Source organism: Kryptolebias marmoratus, linkage group LG17 (genome assembly GCF_001649575.2).
Source record: "Kryptolebias marmoratus isolate JLee-2015 linkage group LG17, ASM164957v2, whole genome shotgun sequence".
Lineage (NCBI taxonomy): Eukaryota > Metazoa > Chordata > Actinopteri > Cyprinodontiformes > Rivulidae > Kryptolebias > Kryptolebias marmoratus.
The window spans coordinates 12,003,001-12,025,957 of NC_051446.1; the positions used below are offsets into that span (position 1 = coordinate 12,003,001).

The following is a 22,957-nucleotide window of genomic DNA, read 5'->3' on the forward strand; positions in this document are numbered from 1 at the left end:
AAAATATAAAACAAAACTAACTGGTTACAACTGTTAAATGTTGGTTAACTGGTTGTTATATAGAAAACATAAATATGAAGGAATACGTACGGCCTGCTGCCCCGTATGTCAAACTTTAAACAGAAATCTCTCAGAGTTATGGTTACTTGGTTACTACCATAGTCTAGCTAAATATGTAAAATGTACAGTCATTTCTGTATTTGCTACGGCTGGTTAGCTGTGGCGACCATCTTGAATGGGATTGACTCCAAAAGGTTTAAACCAGGGACTCCGGTTTAATCCCACAGACCAAAAACGTGCGTGTCAGGTTCATCAGTAACTCTAAAATCTCCCCTAGGCGTGAGTGGTTGTTTGTCTCGTTTGTCTCCGTGCGTCCCTGTGGCGGACTGGAGACCTGTCCAGGGTGTCCCCCCGTCTCTCGCGCAGTGACAGCTGGAGGTAGGCGCCAGCTCCCCGCGACCCAAGAAAGGAGAAGCTGGTAACGAAAAGGGATGGATGGTTGTGAATGTACATCTAACGATTACTTTCTGAGAGTTTCGTTAAAATCCATGCAGTGGTTTGTGACATATTTTAACACACAAATGAACATGCACAGACACACACAGAGTCTGCCTTTTGTGGCGATAATAATCTGGAACCTACGCTCCGAAACGGGATTGCCCTTGAAGCTCTGTAAACCCGCTAACTATTCCGAGACGGCTGCTCCGCGCTAATAAACAGCATAAAGCAAACCCACATTATTGAGCCCTTTGACAGCCCCGCAGCACGTCTCCGGTTGTTTTCCAGCACCGCGGCAGATCAATACTGCTGAGCGCTGGAAGACTATAGGAGGGTAAATGATGTCTTCTCAGTTTGGAGACTCCTTAAATTGACATACTGCCACGCTGGAGGAGGCCCGCAGTTGATAGCTATCGTTATTCCGTTCAGATTCATCATCCTTATGGACCCTGCTGCCATGTAGAACTTTATTTGGTTTGCAGCCAAAGGCTGAGGGTGCCGATAGAGTTTGATTGATGCGGAAAAGTCAAATGTCAGAAACCTGTTTTAGGACGATCCGTAGAGGAACGGCTCCCGGCCTCTAAGCATTTTCATCGGGCGAACTCTCGTTTACCCGACGTCCGACTGGGTATTTTTCCGGATGGAATAACAAATAATGACCTGATTTTTTTGTTTGTTTTTGTTGTTGTTGGGTTTGCTTTATGTTAACCTCTATGGTAAGAGCTGAAGCTTCGTCAGGACCTGTTAGAACTCGTTTGGTACTGTTGCCTCATTTTTCAAAAGAGAAGAGTGGCAATGCACATCTGTTTTGTGCGGTGGCGACTTTTTTAATGGCTCACAGTTCTTCAGTTTGGCAATATTTAGACGTAAAAATTCCAGCTCTTCAACCAGTTTTGTTACGTGTTAGTTCTTTTTTTTCACAAATGGGTCAAGTTTACGCTACAAATATTATTTAAAAAAAAAAGGTAACCTACATGTGTATAGCATCTCTGTTGGGCAGAAACCCTAAATTAATCATAATTTTGCATAAATCAACTCTCCTGGTCATTCTTCCTGTGGTTCTGGAGATTACTACTTTCTGAAAACTGTCAAAACAAAACCTTGAGACCTAAAGGGGAACGGAAAAGCGCTTTGAAGCTAACCGACTGCCTCTAGCCGTCCGGATGAAGAAACTCCTTGAAGACTGTGTGATTATAAATCCTGTGTGGGGCTCGAGTTCCCGGCAATTTGCGTATTTTCTCACACTTTTGTGTCTAAGACTTACTACCTTTAGGATCCGAAACGACATCTTCAGTTTTAAAGTTGACTTTTTTACCCTCCTAACTCAGAATGAACAACGATGTGTTAAAAAAAATAAAAAATTGAAAGTAATTATTCATGTTATGGACAAACCCACAGAGCAATGTTGATTATGATTTTAACCAAAGTATGGGAGCAGCCATGCGTTGAATATTTTATTCACATTGGACATGGTTTCGGTTTGCAGCTGTAACATGGATGTCATCAGGTTGCATAAAAGGAAATTTTGTTGGACTTTTCAGAGCGACGAGACGAAATTCATGTGGATGAAACCATCATGAGGACAGAGGGACTCCAATGTCTACATTCAGATGTATCCTTGGGCTTTAATGGGAAGATTTTTAAAACAAATGGGCTGGATTCTGGAAAGACAAATCCAAAATCAGGCTTTATATCGCAGACAGGAGTCGTAACAAAGAGCTTTGATGTCGAAACCTAAACATGGTGATCGTTAAATCAACCGTTCCTGCTGGTTTGTAGTCTCAGCCTGTGGTCTGAGACGTAGTCCGTAAATACAAGGAGCAGGGGGACGCAGAGGACACCTGTCTGCTGCAGCTGGCCCACGGGTGAGATGGGGTTAAATGCGCGTGTCGTGGCCGACACCACGAAGGTGTGTGGTCAGACAGCAGGTGGTCGCAAAGAGCTGCACGAGCCGAACGCAGGCAGCCGGAAGCTCAGTTTAGGGGATGACTCATAACTTCCACCACACACAGATTTTAGCCCGGTGTCTGTGAAATGAAGTGAAATGAAGTGAAGTGAAATTTATTTATATCGCACCTTTCAGCAACAAGGCGACCCAAAGTGTTTTGTAGGTCTTTACTTTTGGCTAGTGTTATGCTGGCCTTAGCTATTAACTACTGTTTTTCCTGGTCCTAAGCTTTAGTTAGTGTTTTGCTGGTTTTAGCTTTCAGCCTCTGTTTTGCTGGTCTTAAGTTTTAGCTACTGTTTTCCAAACTTTAGCTTCTCTTTTGCTGTTCTTTTCTGTTGGCTGGTGTTTTGCTGGCCTTAGCTTTTAGCTACTGTTCAGCTCCTTTTTAGCTCATGTCTTACTACCTTCAGCTGCAGCAGCTCACTTTCAGCTCCTTCAGATCTGAGCCGAGCCACTGTCCGATGATGGAAGTACGGGGTGGGCGTGTGTTCGGTGAACGGGGCGGGGAGCCGACGGTCGCGCACACGGGGCGGGGGGGCGGTGAGGGCGGTGAGGGGGGGGGCTGGCAGCCTGAGGAGCCGCCGGAGCCGCTGGAGCTCAGAGAGGCGCAGCCGGACGCGGACAGGCTGGCTCGGACTCAGCCCTCAGACGGAAGGAGGCGATGTGGAGTTTGACGCCGCGCGCTCCGAGCCGGTCGCTGTCGCGCAGCGGGAGGAGAAAGTTGCCTCCGCCGCTCCGGAAGTAACTCGTCCCAGTCAGCAGCATGAAGTCGCCCGATGTGCCATGTTTCCTCCGCCGTGTCCTCCTGCTCCGGATCGCGACCCATGGGATGTAGGAAATGGAGAGGCGCGCTCAACTCAGGACACCTGAAGGCGCAGTCCAGGCTGTCCGTCTTCTTCACCATGATCCTCCTCTTCACCTACGTGTTCTACTGCCTGTCCGGATCCTGTGACCCGCTGCCCCCGCCCGCGTACCACGGCGCGTTGCGGGCCGAGCCGCCCGGCGCGTCCGGCGCGTCCCCCGCGGCTCAGCTGCTCCGGAGCCGGCTGCCGGAGCTGTCCAGCAGCGCGGCTCCGGCGGGCAACATGTCCGTGGCGAACAGTTTCGGCAGCAAAAAGTTCCCCGGGGCCGTCATCATCGGGGTGAAGAAGGGCGGCACGCGCGCTCTGCTGGAGTTTCTGCGCGTCCATCCGGACGTGAGAGCCGTGGGCGCAGAGCCGCACTTCTTCGACCGCTTCTACGACAAGGGACTGGAGTGGTACAGGTACACTCATTCACTCATTCATTCACTCATCCATTCACTTTGAAAGGTTTTAAAGACTAACAGAGAAATGCGTAACGGTGGTGGATCAGCAGCACTTGATGTTGGGTCAAATCAGCTTTAAGAGAAAGTTATGAACACGCAGTATCTCACCTGTTGTAGATAGCTCCTTGCAGACGTCAGTGTGGTAAAATAAAGCTTTATTTGGACTTGATTAACAGGCTGACTGTCAGTCCGAGTGTGGATCGCCTCCATGTTGGAGCAGCTCCATCCTTAAAGCTTTCATAGCGGTTCGTGCAAACACTTCCAGAAAGACACAAAATTGCAAGACGAAAAATGCAAATCCGAATTGTCCTCAAATGCACATAGCTGCAAATGAAATGCATCGTTTAGTTTTTTTTTTTTTTTTTAATCGCAAACAATTCAGTCTTTATTTATTTACTGTTTTTGTTTTGTTTATATCTCCAATCAGTCACGGTTTGGTCTCATCAGCCTCCCAAAGTTGTCTCGCATTTCTCGCCTGTTCTGACTCACAGGACGGGTTGGACATGCCTGGTGCAACGACTCCGAGGGTAAATGCCTCTCACGGGGTTTTTTTCAGACTGGTTCGGAACTCTGGCAACGCCGGGGACGAGGGAGGTTTTTCCAAGCATGTCCTACTCGGAAGCAGACCCAGAACGGAGGGATTCTGCGTCCTCTCTGGTCTGGGAATTCCTCAGGGAGTTTCTGAAGAGCGTCGCTGAGGAGAGGGAGGTCTGGGTTTCCTGTTATGGCGGTGTAACGGTTCGAAACAAAATGGTTGCATTCAGCGCAATGAAAGCCCGAAGACTGGTCAAACACGTCCTCTTATTCGAGCACAGGAGGGGTTTTGATAGAAAAAGCTGCTCACACAGATAGATTGGCTCAGCACCTCCAGCCCTCCATCTTGTCTCCTCTCTTCATTAATATCTCTGAACCAATAAGACGCTCTGCAGACAGCAGCCGGGGATGGCGGCGGGTATAAATCGTTGTTTATTGAGCTGCCGTGCCGCTTCCCTTGGTGTCCGCGTTGGTCTCCTGAGAGACCGAGGGAGGATGGGTTAGTTTGGACCGCCCTGTAGGCAGTCGTACGCCTCCAGTTAACGGCCCTCCACGTGTCCTGAAACCTGCGTCGTGCCCCATAAGGCGCCAGGAAGTCGATTCGGCGGTCACGTGGTTGTGAGACGTCTGCGAGATTTCCCCGGGAAGCTCCTCCCCTCCTCCTGCAACGCGTTTTGCCCCCAGCCTCCGTGCGGCCTTTTTTGAAGCTCGAAGGTTTCTGCGTTTTGCTGGAAGGGGGGTTCGTAAAAGACGGCCGTGTTTTCCAACGGCCTCGGCCAGCCGCTCCTCGGCGGAGACTCCTATGGAAGCTCACGGACACGCCCACAGCAGCGCCCCGACCAATCACATATTGAAGACAGTTTTACTCCTCGTCTGAGCAGACTTGTCAGTTCAAAACTGAAAGGTGAAATTTACAATCTGTGCTCCAAGTCGTGGTTTTACCGTCCACGCTTTTCAGAAGCCCATTCGGATCATGAATTTGTATTTTTGTTTATATACATCCTTTGTTAAACAAAGCTGTGGACTTCCTCCTGTTTTAATACGGGCGGATGGTCCTGTCGGAGCTAAATGTCGTGAAGTCGACCCAGTCTTGACCCGCCTGTCTTGATAAAGGGGTGGCGCAGTGGTGCAGTGGTCAGAGCCATAGCCTCCCAGCAAGAAGGCCACGGGTTTGCCTCCCGACCTGAGGCCTTTCTGGGTGGAGTTTGTGCTCACTTGGGTTTACTCCAGGTGCTCCGGTTTCCCCCCACAGACCAAAAACAGGCGTGTTGGGTTCACTGGTAACTCCTAGGTGAGAAGCGTGAATGGCTGCTTGTCTCCACGTGGCCCTGTGATGGACTTGCGACCTGTCCAGGGTGTCCCCCGTGTCTCCCCGCGCAGTGTCTGCTGGAGATAAGGCACCGGGACCGGTGTCCTTTACTTGCTGCCTTCTGATGATAAAACCGTGACCTGACCTTGGTCTCTTTTAAAAACAAAACGCGGGCTTGTAAAGCGACTCGAACTGAGACAGCTCAGGGACAAAGGAGCGGGCAGAGACGGAGCGGGTCCCCCGGTTGCTGTTAAAGGAGGCTTTATGAAGCGTTAGTCAACGTCCCGCGATCCAAACGTTCATTCACCTCGTAACACTGAGCCGTGGTGAGCGCTGCAGTCTTCAGAACCCTCTAAAAGTTGGAGTTATTGCATCCAGGGGTTCTGTTGTCTGCTTGATTACAATAAAAGCAGCTGTGTTATGAGGAATAGCATGTATTTTGTTTCCTGCTGCAAATTAATGCGTTTTTTTTTTTTTCAGTTAGCGTAGCTTTTAGATAGTTTGTTTACTCATTCATGCTCATTTTGTGCCAGAAAACAAACCGTAAATAGCATCTTAGGCCTCCCAAATAGCTTCTGAACAAACAAAACAGCCAGGCAGCATCCAGAGTTCACGTAATCGTGGTTTTATTTTGTTCTGGAAAGACACAAATGGTACTTGCATTTGTATGACAAGAAGTAAAATACATTAAATGTACACCGCATGTTTGAATCTTGGGAACGTCAACACAAAATTATCTTAAAAAAATTAAAAAAAAACCTATGAGCCCATCATTCTGTAGGCAGCAAGTAAATAAACACTATATATGCTCTACTGTATCAGCTAAAGATTGACAGCTTAGCAATGAATTAGAGCTTTTCTGGTTGATAATTACAAAATAAATAAAAGTGTTTGCTAAAAGTTAGCTCAGCAGGCTAATCACTGTTTATTAGCTAACGGTCAATTTAAACAAAAAACCTCATCAAACTACATTCTGTTACATTAATCTCTAAAATTTTCAAAGCTTGTAAAAAAAAACCCTAATAGTTATTAAATTGTATTTTTATAAAGGTAACGAACAACAACTAAGGATTTTTTTAGGCCATCTAATTTCATCCACTGCTACATTTGAGCTAGTACTAATTACCCTCCCTTAAAAGGTCTGAAATGCAAAAAAAAAAGGGTAAATAATTGTTTTTATTTCATTTTTTTTGTGCCTGAACTGTTGTATTTATGTTTTACATTAACCAGAAAATCATAGGTGGTTTGAAATAATTGACTAAAAATAATAATAATAATAATAATAATAATAATAATAATAAAGAGTAAAATGTCTCCAAAAAGCTAGTAGCAAATGAAATATAAGCAGTCCAATGCACTGATACGATAAAGTTGACTTATATTGTTAAACTACTTCTGCACTGGTTGCTTTAAACTTGCATTTTATGCCTTCAATATGATTCTGAAAATCTGAAATATATATCATATAGAGTCCATAATCTCATATGATTTTCCGTCTACCTCCTGTGTGCTGCTCTGTGGTTTGTATGACATTTCATTTTCTTGTCTCTTCCTCCTCCGCTTTCAGCTTTCCTGGCCTTTCTAAATTCCGAAATGTAATTTATTCCCCACTAAAATGTGATATTAATTTAAAAATAATCACACGCTAAGTACATGGTAATTCACTTAAGTCTGTTTTGAACTGCGCCGTAGCACGTGGAGCCAAAGCAGTCATCTGAAAGTGGGCTGGAAAGCATCGCTTCAACATTTATCCTCCGACGGGCCTTTTTCATTTCAAAGTGCTGGAGAAAGAAACATGCCCCCCCCTGTCCTCAGCTGCGAACCAAGTAATACACATAGACATCCTTAAAGGAAGCGTTTGGCAAATTGTTGGAGAGAGAAAAAAAAAAAAAAGTGCTTAAATGTGGAAAGGCCTTGGCCGCGCCATCTTCTGGCAACCATTCTGTGGTTTCGTGTTGGAGAACGAGGGTTCAGACAGCCGGAGTGTGTGGGAGCTGAGATTCATTCACGACGCTGCAGCCATCCGTTTTCCCGGGTGAAACATCGGCTTCCGGTTCAGAGACGTGTGCTAATTCTGCTAGCCGGGGATCGTTACAAACCTTCATTTTCACTGGTCTAGCGACAAAAACGTTGGAGGGTGGTGCAGGTATGCTGGGCTCACCGGTGATCGCCGCTTCCGCTTTGTAACCTTTTCAAAATAAACTTCGACGGCAAAAGGATGCTGAGGACACTCCCGAGTTGTTTCTCCTGATTATTTTCTTTTTTTAATCAATAGATGTGTTGATTAAAGCATTTATTGCAAACTACTTGGTGTAAAAAAAACAAAAAGGTATTTCTGTAGGTTGCAATAAATCTTAAAATTTATTAGAAAAATGACTGCCCATCCGTAGTATGAGATATTGCAGAAATTCATTTATTTATTATTGCTGTGGCAGAAATACTGAAGGTGGCGTATCACTGGGCTGCAACTGTTAGAGACTAGTTGGAGACACAAAAGTGCGAGAAAATACGCAAATTTTCACTTGAAATCACATCGAGTGAAGTGTTTGCGCAAATTCTCCACAAAATCGGAGAAAACCATCGGTCATAAACATATTGAAACCCCCCCCCCCACACACACACACACACAAAAAAAAAAAAAATCAAATTTTACAGAAACTAAACTGAGATGGGTTACAGATGCTCGTTCCAACTCTGAGACTATCAGAGAGAGAATCCATCTGAAGTGTTTTTTTTATTTCTTATCGCCCCTTTCTCTTAATGCCGTATTATTTTTTCTTACGGACCAGTCTTCCTTTGCTCGTCGTCTATAAGAGAAAGCAGGCCGTACAGTTCGACTGAACGCTCGACGCTCGACGTGCTACCTAGACAAGAATGTCCAGGTTTTTTTCATTTATTTCCTGTCAGACTTTCAATCGCTCCGGATTCTCCGGTTGAATTCCTCTCTTGCTCGCATTCTTGGAGGCTGCGTGCTGCTTTGAGTGGTTTTCAGGCTGACAAAGGAGTTTGGAGCTAAGGAAATCTTTTAGTGAGGTATTTGGGGGGGAAAAAAATAGGAAACGTATGGATCAAGCCACACGAAAGAGAGAGGGGGGCTTTGCGGGTTAAGCTGAAATCAGTTTTATCTATAAACAAGAGCGACACTGCCCGGCGTGTTTGTCAAAATCAATACATGTAAAATAAGATCCTACAGTATTTGAATGTGATGGGGTTCCTTTGTTTTTTTTTCAGAATGAATATAAAGTAAATGAAGCTGGGGAAACTGTAAGAGGATAATCAGGAATGACTTGATTGATCGCAGTGAAACAGATATGGATTTTTATCCAGTGTAAAAAGACGTTTTTCACTCAGTCATCGGGTTTCGGACAGCTTTTTACCGGAGATCCTTTTCCCTCGTATTTTGCTCGCGTAAGGCCGATTTAACCGGATGAGATGACTGAAAGTGACAGAAAGCGAAAGGCTGCGTTGTGCGTCACTTTGACGGATTTAATTCGACTCCTCTGGGTTTCATCACCAGACAGTCAGACTGGGAATGTGCTTTTTAAGTAGGACCGTGGCGTGTTCTTACTTTCCACAGGCCACGGATTTAATAAAATCTCTCTCTCCTAGTTAAACAGACAGCTGCATCGTGCGGCGGAGAGAGATCTTTGAGACCAGCATGAGTGATGAGCTGCCACGTCTAATGGCCGACGACATTATAATCCGATTTCTGCTACAGCCACCTACTTCCCTCCTCATCATTTACCTTTACTTCCACCCAACCTCTTATTATGTTCTTTGTTTTTCTTGCTCGGTCATTTGTTTTCGATGAGGGTGCACAAAGTAAATGAAGAAAAATGAGGAGGGGACAGACAAAAAGTTTGAACGTTGCAAATGTGGCTTAGATAAGTACAGGATAAAGTAATAAAAATATGAAAGAAGCAAAACTGTTGATTCAGCAACTTCTTTGTAGCACATGTTGCTATTCTTTGTTAGAGTTTTTTGTCCAGTTTAATTATATAAAACAGTATATCCGTTTGTTGAAGCTGCAAAACTTAAACCTAATAAACAAACTAATAAATAGTATTGTCGTGTAAGAGTCAAAACAAAGACAGTATTTAAGAGTAAAAATAATTAAAATAAAGTACATATTAAATTTGCATTTTACTGTCATCAAAACGTTTTATATTACTAGAAGAAATATCTCTAGTTGTTGGAAATTTGACGCCAGCAGGACCTCATTCACTGGAGCTGTCATGTTGTATTTTTGGAACCAGAGTCTGCTCACTGCAGGTGTGGGGCTTTAAGTCCCGCCTACTCCCCCCGCGCACAATCGTGGTGCTACATGACCTTTTTATTTCTTTTTTTTATTACATGTAAAATAACTCACAAGCCATTTTGTAATTTCGTTGTGGCGTGATGTCACACGGTGAGGTCAGAGTTCAACAGAGATAAATGAGGCAACTTGCGATATAACCGTTCTTTCTCAAATTCCCACTGAATTCACTTTTGTAATTAATTTTTGACGAGTAAAATGGACCTGGTACGGCACTGGAGGATCTGCCGTCAACATAAACCTTTGGCATCTTTGCGTAAATTGGTGTAAAAAAAATAAAACGTGAAACTTTGTGTCCCGAGGTTTACACAGTGAATGCATTATTGTCGCTGTTGTTACTCCTTGCCACTTGATGGCGCTGCTGCGACAGAGAAGCGTGTGTTAGGAGAGCAGAAGAAGAAGTAAAATGGCGCTTGTGTGATGGCCAACTTCTAACAATGTTTGTGAGGTCAATCTTTAAAAATTCCAGGTCATTCCAGTGTCTTACACTACCCTGCTTGCAGCTGGGGCTGGGGAGCTAAAAGCCTTCAAAAGAGAACTGTTTTTGCACTGCTTCTTGCGCGTGCAGGCGTTCTGTAACTCCAGGGTGTTTTGATTTTGCAACGTGGTGCAGCCTGAGTTGGTGAAATACAGAGACGGCAAGTGAGACAAGCATAAAATGACGGTTCTCAATTCTGAATTGGGTTTCTGCGATGTGCTCACTGAGTAAAAAACAAACAAAAAAAAACACATCTTCTGAATCAACACAATGCATCACCAATTCCTGAGCGTGCAGAAAGAACCAACAGGTTTAGCAAAGTGATATTAACCTTATTTACGACCGCCACGAAAGTAGAGAAAAGAAGCTTTGTGTTAGTTTTACTCAATCCAGTTTGTCTTTGTCTATCAGTCAGGTTATTAGCTGTCAGCACTGTCGCCTCGCAGCAAGAAGGTCCTGGGTTCAGGCTGAACCTGGTGTTCTCCTCGTGTTTGCGTGGGTTTTTACCGGGCACTCCGGTTTTCTTCCCACAATCTAAAAACATCCATGTTCGGCTGCCGTCAGGCCCAGGCCTCTAACAAAAAAGATCAGTGATGTCAGTGGTACATGCTTGGTTAAATAAAGGTTACCGTGTCAAACGATAGCTATGATAGTATGAAGAACTTTAGTTACCTTATGTACCACAATAAGCATATCACCGTGAAAAGCCTTGTCATTTCAGCATCTGCCTTGATTATTTTGAAGTAATGCGTTTTAATCAGCTGATTACACTTCAGACCTGCAACAGCCTCCATTTTGCTGACCTTACTTCTCCCGGTTGAGCTTTGACCTCACCTGTACAAAATGATTTTCTTACAGCTACACTTATTGGGAAAATTCAGATATATACATACGGCAGCAAGGTGAGAACTAAAAACAAATCTGAGGTGTAATTTTATTTATTTATTTATTTATTTAATGAAGGCAGCGACAGGACATAAAACCTGTACGGTGTCCGGTATTTCCGTACATGTCGTTGGTTTCTGTGTATTGTTGCCGTAGTTTTTTCTTTGCTTTTCGCCAAACAGTGAAACTTTGGCAACTAGAGCTGCCAGTGTTTTACTCCAATATTTCATTATATTTTTTTGTTGTTAAATCATCCTATTTGTTTTATTAAATATAATCAAATTGAATGTACAGTCACCACTCGGCCTGGAAAGATAAATGATTATTGGGTATGTGTCTGTGTGTGAATCTCACGCTGGAGTCAGTCTCTGTTTAATGTTGGGAGAGAAGCGCGACTTTTCTAACGGGGTAAAACTTTCCAAGAAAACTCCCGTCGAATTGACTCAGCCGACTTGGAATAACTGGTTTATTGTTAATGATGCCTGTGCTGGTTCTCGAGAGGAAATTGGGTTAATTATGCTTCAAATTCTGGCACGCAGAGCAGGAGCTCAATTCGTGGGACAAGCGAAACAAAGGCGGGACGGGACGCGGCGACGGCTGGAAATCTGGAAACCATCAGCAGCGCCCGCTTCATGTCCATCCAGATGTTTGATGTATGTGCGCGTCGACGCTGCCAAGACCTGCTGAGCCCACCCCTAAAAAAGCTTGTTCGATGGCACTAATAACCAACCGCTGAATGAGCCGTTTCCAGTTTTACAAGTCGTTTCCACTCTTTCTGCTTAAAAGGCCGTTAACAATGAGCGGAGGGAAACCTCCAGGATAAAGGCTGAAACCGTTTGGAACGGCTTCTTTCGGGATATTAGGTGTTTTCAACCGGGTGGCTTTTGTCACCAGAAAAACAAATTGCTCAGGATTTTATTTTTAAGCTTTAACATACTGTACAGTTAATGGTTACGCTCATTGTAACCCATTTCTTTGAACCAAATACCCAAATGAATGTTTAAAAGTTTAACCGTTGGTTGGGATGTCCGCATGGGAATGCGGCGGTGGCGTGTGAGGATTTTCTTCACCTGGAACCCAGTTTCGACGTGTGTTGTCAGGACTGGTAGTCCTTATGGGGACCCAAGCCATTTTGGGGGTTAGGCTTTAGCTTTAGGAGCCTGTGTTCGGCCACAGAAATGAATGGAGTGTCCTATTAAGGACAGAAAAAGCAAACTTGTGTGTTTTACAGTAACAGAAGTAGTTATCAGATCACTGCAGCAACTAGAGATCTGAGCGTGATTTACCAGGGAAAGGGTTAGGTTGCGATGAGCCTCGAAAACAGGACCAAAATAGTTTAATTTAACCATTTATTTTGAAATAAATGACCTTTGCAGAGCCGCGCTCACGTCCCCAGGTAGGACAGTTGTCTCAGAACTGCTTCCCGTTCAGTGTCGACACAGGTGTCAGGTTCATAGTTAGAAATTAAAAAAAAAAAAAAATGAAATAACTCAAACCCTTTTTTTTAAAGGCAAAGTTCAGTTTCTGCACCATCCACGGCGAGGACGTCATAGCATCCTTTTAGGTGCAGGAAGCAGGACCGACTGTAATCTGTCTTTCCGTCCTTCTCCGGGCCGATCCGTCCTGTGGATTAAAAGGAAGGCAGGGTGTGGCCCCCGTGGCCCCTGGCTGCTCCGAGATAAAGCCACAGTCGTAGGCCGCCGTGGGTTCAGCAGGAACCCAACTGCAGATTTTCCCATTAGATAAGTCAAGAGTGGGCGGGGAGCAGGGGGTGGTAGTGACAGGAACACACACATACACACACACACATACACACCGTACATACTTCGTCTTATTTCCATTTGTTACAGGCAGTTAAGGCTGTTAAAAAATGACTATAGAGTAGTTATTTGGGAGGTTATGGTATATAAGTGAATTTACTTTCTTTTTTTTTTTGCTAACGGGTAAATCGAAAGGACATTTCAAAGACATTTTCCGTGGAAAAGTTCAAAACAAATAATTTCCTAACGGCCGCGGAACGACTCCAGTCGACAGAAGTGGAGTCCGACTCTGACGAGACCAACAAGCTAACGGCGAATCAGATCAGAACGGGTCGTCCTGAAACAGCTCCTGCAGTCGCCGGAGTCTCAGAGCTGTTCGTGCAAATTCTTCTTTTATAGACCAGGGTGAAATTTGACGTTTCACAGTTATTTACTTCAGATTTTATGGTCACTTCGAAAAAAGAAAAAAGCAGCGACAAGCTGTAGCATTTTCAGTACGGTACTTTAGCCCAGCATATATTACCATTTCTGCCAAAATAACCAAGTCATTTGAAACCTGACAGCAATGTAAAGGCTTGTAAACTAGTGCCTGCATGAACCGCTATAAAACAGGTGAGATTGGAGTGGTTTTAAGATCTTGGCCCCACTCTGACCAGCCGTTATCTTGTCAGTCCTGTCCAAAGTGAAGCTGTTCACAGAGCTATCAGCAACAAATAAGATCATAACTGTTCATAACTTTTCCAAAAAAGTCCACCCGAAAACGTCTGGATGTTCATTTATGTTTGTTGAGCAGAAGTCGGCTCGGCCATAAAACCTTCCTCTTAGACCTTGAAAAGCTCAACATTTGTCCCAAACCGTACATTTAGGCTGAGGCTGTTTCATCAGATGAGCAACAAAATGAACCCCCACAGCAGAGAGGTGCACAGGAAAAAAATAAAGAAGTCTTTTCTTTTTTTTTTTTTTGAGATGTATTAAAACTAGAAACAGGACCGGAAGCTGGAAGCTGAAGCCACTGCTGTCGAGCAGTACAGTTTTTAAGCCCCGCCCCTTCATGTAAGCAAACGGGACGTTTTCCTGCCTGGAAAAAGAAAAAAAGGAAACGTACGTTTCAGATTATTTTTCTTGTTTTGATTTTTGTTTATTCACGCAGCTCTTCCATCGCTGCTGTACGTTCAAATGCATCTTTTTTGTTTTGTCTGTACGTCTCCGTTCATTTGAGGCTTAAAGAGATGTCTAACGTTACACTGTCCGGAAGGTGTGACGGTGGGACTTCTCTTGGATGCTGCGTCCAAAATAAAAAACAAACAAACAACATTGTGACTTTAATTTTGAACAATGGGAATGGACAAAAACGCTTGGTTCTTCTTTATTAGTGTCAATGGACTATATCCACCTGTTTCAAAATACCAGCCAATCAGTTCTTTTCTATTCCTATACACTTGTTGACCAAAGTGCTGCTGCAGGTAAATGAGAATAAAAAACAACCTTGCATAGAAGAAACCAAAGGAAGTGAAATCAATGAAACGTGCGTGGGCCTTCAGCTCAGGGGCTCCATCCCTCTTTTTGTGCTCCCCGGATCTTCTGAAGTCCAATCCAGTTCCTGGCGGCCGTGCGGTGTTAGTAATAACAGTAGGTTGAGAATTCGTGGCTTTGTTCAGAGTCCCGCCAGCGTTCACACATAAAAGCTCACGGCTCGTCGTCCTGTCAGACCTGACAGCTCTTCCCCCGTTATTAGGGCCGGCTTGGTTTCTCGGAGGAAACTCTGACTGACCTCCCCCCCTGCTTCACACACACACACACACACAGCACTACCACCACCACTCTCAGGCCTTGAGACGTGTCTATTAACCGGTGCGTCTCTGTTTTTCCTCTCAGCGAGACGCATTCTTCAGCTCTTTCCTACCGACCTACACCAGCGAGGGCGAGAAACCTCCTTGGTAAAAGAAAAAAAAAATACCCGTCACCGCCCGGGTGCGTCCGGCCAGGCCGAAAAAACGTATGGACGCACGCGGGCGTGCAGAGGTGGGCTGCAGTAAAAAAATAAAATAAAATAGAAAATGAGTTCATGTCATACGGTGATTGCTTTATCAATAAAAAGTGGTTCTACTTGCTTTCTTGGCTACTTATTGGCGCCATTATTACCGCCCGCTGCCACGAAAGGCAGGCGGTTAAGTCGTTGCCTAAAAGCGTGTTCATTTATCTGCCTGTTAGCAAAACATCTCATGAACCAATGGACGAATTTGAACGAAACTCTTCAGGGATGAATCACCGGAAATAACCTCTGCGACTGATTAACCTTCGGAGTCAGCCTGATTCAAGATGGCTGCCTCGACTCGTCAGCTTTAGCAAACACAAACCAGGGAGGGGGGGGGCTCGGTCAGTTTTGCAGACTTTGCTCTAAGATTTGGTGTGGTAGTTGCTCCAAGCCCTGAGCAGGTTGTGCAGGCGCTTCGGTTGAAACGCGGGCACGCGAGGGGCAGCAGGCGACGTGCGTTCTCTCCAGAAGGTTTTCGAGGAGATGGTTTAGGTGCCTGCGATAGCCCCGGCAGCTACGATGCTAACGAAGTGAGTTAGAGTCAGCCGTCTAAGTGTTAGCCTTGGTGTAGTTTACTTTTGGTTAATGAACAAAACTGAGTTTCCTGTCGTTCCAGCAGCTCATCAGAACTGACCTCTTTTTTTTAAAAAAAACATTTGTTTTTGTCTTTACAGCAAGAGTGACAGAAGCTGCACAAAGCTAAGGAAAACAGCCACAGTTCCTTTTGATTAACTTTTCTAGTTTTGGAAGTCTTACACGAGGGAACTTGAGCCCACGAGGAAAGACGGGGTGGATCTTCTTCGGTATTTTTAGATGACAGTGGATACGTTTCATAAAAGGCCGGCCAGGAACATCCATCAATCAATCCAACGCCAAAATCAACAGAGGAACGGTACTTCACCCCCCACCCCCCCTTTTGGTTGAACAGCTTCCGCTCCTGGCCGGCTTTTAATCAGCCCACAGAAGCTCCTCGGCCCTGTACTTGCAGGCGGTAATGACAAACGGTGCTTTCCACACGGCACCCTTTTCATTCCTTTGAACACGCTCAATAAAAAGCTGCCCCCCCTCCCACCCCACCCCCCACACACACAAACAAGAGTAGTGACCATCTTTCAGCCGAGCTTGGCGCTGGACGCGTTCTCCTCAGCGCGGCCCGGGGGACGACGATGGGGGATTGAGAGGCGTTCCGGCCACCCGGTGTGGAGCTGCGAAGCCCGGCGACCGGAGGGTAAACTTTCCCAACTCCTTCACATAAACACACATGCGTGCACACACATCACAAACACACACACACACACACAAGCTAAAGACTTCATTGCTCCCAGATGCGAGGCCATCTTTGCGGAGTCAAGTTCAGCCGTGTGCGCACGTGTGTGTGTGTGTTGTGTTTATGTGTTGGCGTTCAAAAAGGCGCCGAGGGAGTAAGGTGGTTTTTTTTTTTGTTTTTTTTCTGCGCCCAAAAAGGCACGAAAATGACTGTCAGGCTTCTGACTGGAATAGCTGTAATAGGTTCTGTGTTCTTCCCACCCTTTTTTTTCTTTCTTTCTTCTTTTTTTTAAAACTTTAAAATCTTACCGAAGTCTGACGTTGGAGATGGTTTGGTCCCCTTCTCCCTCCAACCTTCAGGTTCTGATCAGGGCTCTAGATATATACGGTCTACAACACATGACAAAAAAAAAAACAATAAACCCTTCCTCCGGCACCCCGAGCCACATATTCTCAGTAAAGAAAGGTGGACTGTAACGTGTTTGGTCTTTTGCAGCTCTATTTTTTTTTTTTTGCTATACCACTTTCAGCCTATATAAGTTACTTTTTAAAGTAATCCCTCTTTGTGCCTTCTCTGTCATGACTTTCTCTCTGTGTGTCTGGATGAAACCATGCTAACCAGGGTTTTCTGTAACAAATAGCACCTCTACAAGTACCACTGTTATAGCAGAGATTAAAAAAAAGGTACCATGGCGTCATTGTTGACGTCTTGGCTTCTCCTCTGCCCCACAACAATGGGATCGCTTGAGTAAGATTTCCCCAACGTTTCCGCAGCGTTTGTTGTTAGCAGGTGCTGCCTGTGTGGCCAGCAGCACGTTGGTGAATCGTTGTCCAGTTCAGTTTCAGCAGGGCTTCTCCGAAGGGCTTTGGTTCTGAGTCGTTTCCACTTGGCGTCGAGGGTGTATAGTGATCGAACTGCGGCTCTTTTGGGCCTCTTGTAGCTTGACGCCGCAGTTCAGGCTCATGATTACCTTGTTAGTTAAATTCTGTTTGGATGAAACCGAAGTCTCTTCTGGGCGCCGCCAGTTTGAGAACCACCGTTACGCTAGTGCAACCATCACGTCTGCGCCGGTCCGTTTTCCGTGACCTTATCGCGATCGCATCCCGAGGCCGGCATGACCCGTCTCGCTTTGAACTCTCGACGGCCACGGATCCACCAGCCCCTGCCCTCTGCAGTCACCGCACTCCGCACAGGACCCCAGTTTGCTCCCGCTATGATAATAAATCACCACAACCTATCACGCTCTGTGTGACGGGGTCTTTAGTTAGTCAGAGATAAAGTAAAAAAGCTTTTCACGAGGGGGCGGCAGCTTGTTTGAATAAAACTGGCCACATAAATCCCAATTTTACTAGGCCAAATGGCGGTTTGGCTTATTTTTCCTTTACCTTTATTCTGTCCTTACTGCAGTCTCTGCATCGAAATTCCGCACTTCTGTTGAATAATCACCTTTAAATGCAATACAAACGTCAGGCCCAAATTCGGCCATTAACTCATTTTCACCTAAATATCAAGTTACATCAGCTTGGCTTGCAGAGCTGGAGTGGAAAATCCTACTCAAATCGTTTCCTCGCCTACCGCATCCAAACGAAAGCTCCGGAGGCTGGGACACACGCGGATCGGACCTCAAGTTAGAGCGGTGAACGGTAGCTCGCAGTCCCATAAAGCGCAGCCCACCCAGAAGGACCTCAGCTAGCCGAGCGTGTGTGCATGCCGCAGTGCGGATAAAGGCACAACTGGGCGCTGGGAAAAGGCCGCGGGCCTTGCTGCTCCAGCTGCAGGCAGTGAAGGTGCGACGGAAAACAAACAGCAGGTCTCTGGGCTTCCCCGAACACGTGAGCGCGATCAGATGAAAAGCCCAACACTTGTTCTTTTTTTTTTTTTTTTTTTTTATCTTTAAAACACAAAAGGAGAGAAGCTTTTCGTCTCGGGTTTAATGACAACTCAATGCCGCGTCTTTTCATTCGGGCCTCCCTTCCCTCTGCCGTCTCGCCCCTCGCCGTTTCCCCACTGCTCTGCAGTTTGAGATTACAGACCTGAACGCAGTCCAACATGTAAACACGATGTGGATGGGAGGCCCGCCCCCTGCGAGGCCTCGAACGGGAAACAGTGGCTTCAATTAGCCCAGCTGCGTGGAATTAAAACGGCCGTTAAGGAGCTGCGAATCCGCTCAAATACAATAGGAAACCTTCGTTTCATCTTCCATCGCCTTGCTCCGTCGCGCGTTCTCTGTATTCGCAACCAAGAGTGACGCTAATTTGGCTTTCCAAAACAGCGCTCTTTGAAAGCAAGACGCCCCTTGGGACGCTGATATTTAAGGGTTTAAGTGCATCGTGGCAAAAGAAATGTTAATTGAAGTGTGCGGTTGTTCCATTTTCCCGACTGGAAATACTTAATTGTTCAGGCATGTTCTCTGACGGATTTGTGGGAGATGTGGGGGAAACACGGGTAGACGAGGTGCACCAAAGCAGCATGCTCCCGCTCCGAAATAATACCTCCGAGGTCGATGGCACGTTTGATTGATCGTCCGAGGGTAGAGTTTGCTCCTGCTCCTTGGATGCAAATGAGACACTAGTCCAGATTCTAGGACGGCAGGTTTCAGTCGGTGTCTTGGCTCAGAGCGGCGCATTTTACAGCATCCCGACAGAGAGCGAAGCCATAGAGACAGCCCTGTTTTCCAAACACTCCTCTCCGCTCTGTGTCTGCCGATTTCAGTTTTTTGCTCCGGCCTTTTAATAAGACATTTCGCTCGACGAGCCGAGCTCGCGCCAGAAGACGCGATGCTGGATCCCCGGGAGTTGGGGAAGTTGGGCAAGCTGGATCGAAGAGACGGAGAAAAAAAGGAGCGAGTCCAAACATGAGAGCTCATCACTGACAGACCAACCACGACGTCTCCGACCCGACCGCCACCACATGGAGGGAAGGGAAGCATGGAAATAAGCTGAGGGATCTCTTCAAAGCTGCATTCTTCACCGCTTAAATTCTCTACAACACAAGCCAAGTCTATGATCTGAATGTCGTCGTTAAAGTCCGTAACATCTCAGTAGCTTTCAAGCATTCTGAAATACACAAGACAAGCAGATTTTTCTTTCACTCTCATTTTCCTCCGATTTTACACGCAGGCTGCCCTGGCGTGTCATAAGGACTCGATCGGGCCGAGGCTTTGACGAACCTTTTAAAGTGCCGCGCTACGTCTTCTCAGCCTCTGAGTCATCTAAGAGGGGATAAAGATCAAGAGGAAGAGAGTAATCCACTTCTTTAAAAGCCTTGGGTGCCGAGAGTATCTCTCGCACTGGTGATTATAATAAAACCAGCACTGGAAGGCACCAAACCCGCGTTAGAACGGAGCAAATGGACCCCTTTGCTCCATTATTTTCCTGTAGGAATCTACAGTATAAATGCGCACACTTTATAAATTAAAGGAAAAATTGAATCCGTTACCACTTGGACCTTTTTTTTTTCGGTTCATCTCAGTTAGAAATGGCTGCAGGTTAAAAACAAGCTAAAAAGTCTCCCAAATGATCAAAGTTTTGATTGACACAGAAGGCAAAACTGGTCTGTCTTCCAGATAAGCTCTGCAGATGTAGGTATTTGTTGGAATCATCGGTCCGTTATCAGACTTCGGATTGCTTATTTGGCGTTGCCCGTTTGTCCATTTTCAGATGTCACCAAAAGGCCTTTTTCACCTGTAAGAACACATCCTAGTTTGAGTTTTTTGGGGGGTTAAGCGTGTTGAATTGCTGTTTTTTTTTTTGTGGGACAGATTATTGCTGGGTTCGGTGACTCTTCAGTAGGCGCTGGATCCAGTCCAACAAGGAGACATGACACCAAAGAGCCGTCTACATGGGGATGATTAGTTTTTTTATCGTTTCAGCCTTTCATTTACATAGAAATTTTGTTTCAGGAGCTCCAAAACTGGTTCCGGAGTGAACAAATCTTGAAAACGTCACCTTTGTGTTTTGGTTTAAACAGCCAAAACCCGACTGTTTTAAAACCGACGTTGCGGCACCACATGTAGACGGAGTCCCTCGGCGTTTTGGGTCGTTTTTTGGTGCTTCTGTGTGGATGAGATGAGGGCGTTTCATGGAACAATGCCTTTAGTGGTTACAAGATTTGTAGAAAGGACAAACACAAAGACCGTTTGGGGGTGGTGGGGGGACTGTGTTTTCGCGTGGACTAAGCCTGAGGCGAAGACGCTCATTTCTGGTCTTCTTTTCTTGCACCAAGCCGAGAGATCCATAGCCTGTGGAAGGTTTTTATGTCATCTCAGCCACAATAGTCATCATCCTGATCTGTTCGAACAGTTAGCGGGAAATAAAATGTAACTATTTTAACATTATAATGTAAAAAAAAATGGTATTGGTAGCACCTATGATCAGTGGTTCCCTATCAAGCTTGGAGTTTTGACATGCTTTCTAGAAACAATAGTTAGATTTCATGTCATTATGCTTTTGTTAAATCGACCCGATTGCAACGGTTGGGGTCACAAGTTTCTGCTGCCGTGATTTTGTGGGTCGGAAGCAGGGAAGTTTGGGAGCCAGTGTGTCAGACTGATGCCGAGGCTTGATATGCTGTACCAGTGAGGAACGCTGGTCACGTCATTAGCTCACCGTCAATCCGGCTGTAACAAGAATCTCTTCAGATGTGAGAAGAAACCAGCTATGTTGTATATGTTCGCAGTGAAAACGATGCAACCTTGCTGTGAGGTTTATAAAGTGACAATGGCATGGCTGCAAATTGGCCATTCCACTCCAGCAGGACGCTGGAACCCAGCGAGGAACCAGAGCAGCAGTTATGAGCTTGTTTAGGAGGAAGCAGCGGCTGAGAGGAAATGACTTTCCTGACGTTAATATACCCCTGTGGTTTCTCTCTCTCTCTCCCCGTCTGCACTGACATGGCCGCTTCATCGGTGCCCAGCAGTTAGGGTCATGTTTATCTCCCTGTAATCACAGATTTAGGCCTCTAATTACAGAGCAAAATCAAAAAGGCCCCGAAGGCAGCGGGAGCGACATCAAAGGAACGGGCGGAGAATATTACAGAATGTATCGCTCGGTGCGCACGGTGAAGAGGCTGGATGTTTTCGTACGTTACAGATTCATTTGGTTCTCTTTCTGTCTTTTTTTCTTGTCAAACAGGAGTTTGATGCCTCGCACCCTGGACGGTCAGATCACCATGGAAAAGACGCCGAGTTACTTCATCACCAGGGAAGCTCCTCGACGCGTCTTCGCCATGAGCCGCCACACCAAGCTCATCGTGGTGGTGCGCGACCCCGTGACCCGCGCCGTCTCCGACTATACCCAGACCCTGTCCAAGTCGCCCGGGCTCCCGTCCTTCCAGAGCCTGGCCTTCCGCAACGCCACGCGGGGGCCCGTCGACACGTCGTGGAGCGCCGTGCGCATCGGCCTCTACGCCCGGCACCTGGAGAATTGGCTGCGCCACTTCCCGCTCTCGCGCTTCCTGTTCGTCAGCGGCGAGCGCCTGGTGGCAGACCCGGCCGGCGAGATGGGCCGAGTGCAGGACTTCCTGGGGCTGAAGCGCGTGGTGACGGACAAGCACTTCTACTTCAACCAGACCAAAGGCTTCCCCTGCCTGAAGAAGCCCGAGGGGAGCAGCAGGCCACGCTGCCTGGGCAAGTCCAAGGGCAGGGCCCACCCCCGGATCCCCCCCGAGGTCCTGCTCAGGCTCAGGGACTTCTACAGACCCTTCAATCTCAAGTTCTACCAAATGACTGGCCATGATTTCGGCTGGAGCTGAAAGACTTTTATTTTAATTTTCTTTTTACCAGAAGCCGTTAACAAAGCCCGTCAGCACCAGCCTTGCCTCGTCGTGCGCACGCCCTTCCTTCGCCCTAAGCCAGGACCAAACAGCGACACGTATCTCTTTACAGGTTTGCAAAAAAACAAAAAACAAAACAGACAATGTGTTCGAGCTACAACCTTTTAGCTCTTTCGCAAAGGAGAAATCCTAAAACACAAGCTCATGAGACAAGCACAAGCTCCCCTCCACCTCCTGCTGACGCACACCTTTTTTAAAATTTTTGGACTTTTTCCTGTTGCGCCGACTTCTTCGCCGGGAATCATGTTGACACTTCGCAGCACAAAGCCAGTTTGAGAATAAACCTGGAGAGAAGATTTCAGATATAAGCTGAGGAGCTGAGGAAGCCTGACAAACAAACCAAGTTCAATTGATGCATGAGGACATGTGGTTCATTAAAAAAAGGCAGTTTGAGCACTGCTTTCTGTTTAGCTCAGTAAAATGACATCAAATGTTTATGCAGTTTATGCATTTATTGGAAATTCTGTTGTTGTTTTTTTTTTTTTAAACAGGGATGACAGTACCTGGGTGCAAAATACAAAATACAGCTTCATGTGTTCGTTTGCATGTGTTTACTGTATGTCTCCAAACTGTTGCTCTGCATATTTTGCAGAACCTCAACGTAACATATTTGCATTCCTACTTCCACAAACGGTACTAACACACAACTCTTTTTTTTTTTTTTTATGAGACAACGAGCTGTTTCGGTGCCCTTTTTCTTTTTCTCTGAGGATTTTGTATTTAATGTTCTGTTGAAAACTACCAGACTAAAAATCTTTTATTTCGACGCGCCTCCCGGAGTCATTTGCTC

General features: G+C 45.9%; 1 protein-coding gene across 1 annotated transcript; it reads left to right on the forward strand.

The window, feature by feature from the left end:
* The first annotated feature begins 3,009 nt into the window (after window positions 1–3,009).
* si:dkey-121b10.7 (heparan sulfate glucosamine 3-O-sulfotransferase 6) lies at window positions 3,010–22,711 on the forward strand. Its single transcript, XM_017418299.3, has 2 exons — window positions 3,010–3,710; window positions 21,468–22,711. Exons 1-2 carry the CDS (start codon window positions 3,223–3,225, stop codon window positions 22,084–22,086), a joined length of 1,107 nt encoding a protein of 368 aa, XP_017273788.1. The 5' UTR covers window positions 3,010–3,222; the 3' UTR covers window positions 22,087–22,711.
* Window positions 22,712–22,957: the final 246 nt, after the last annotated feature.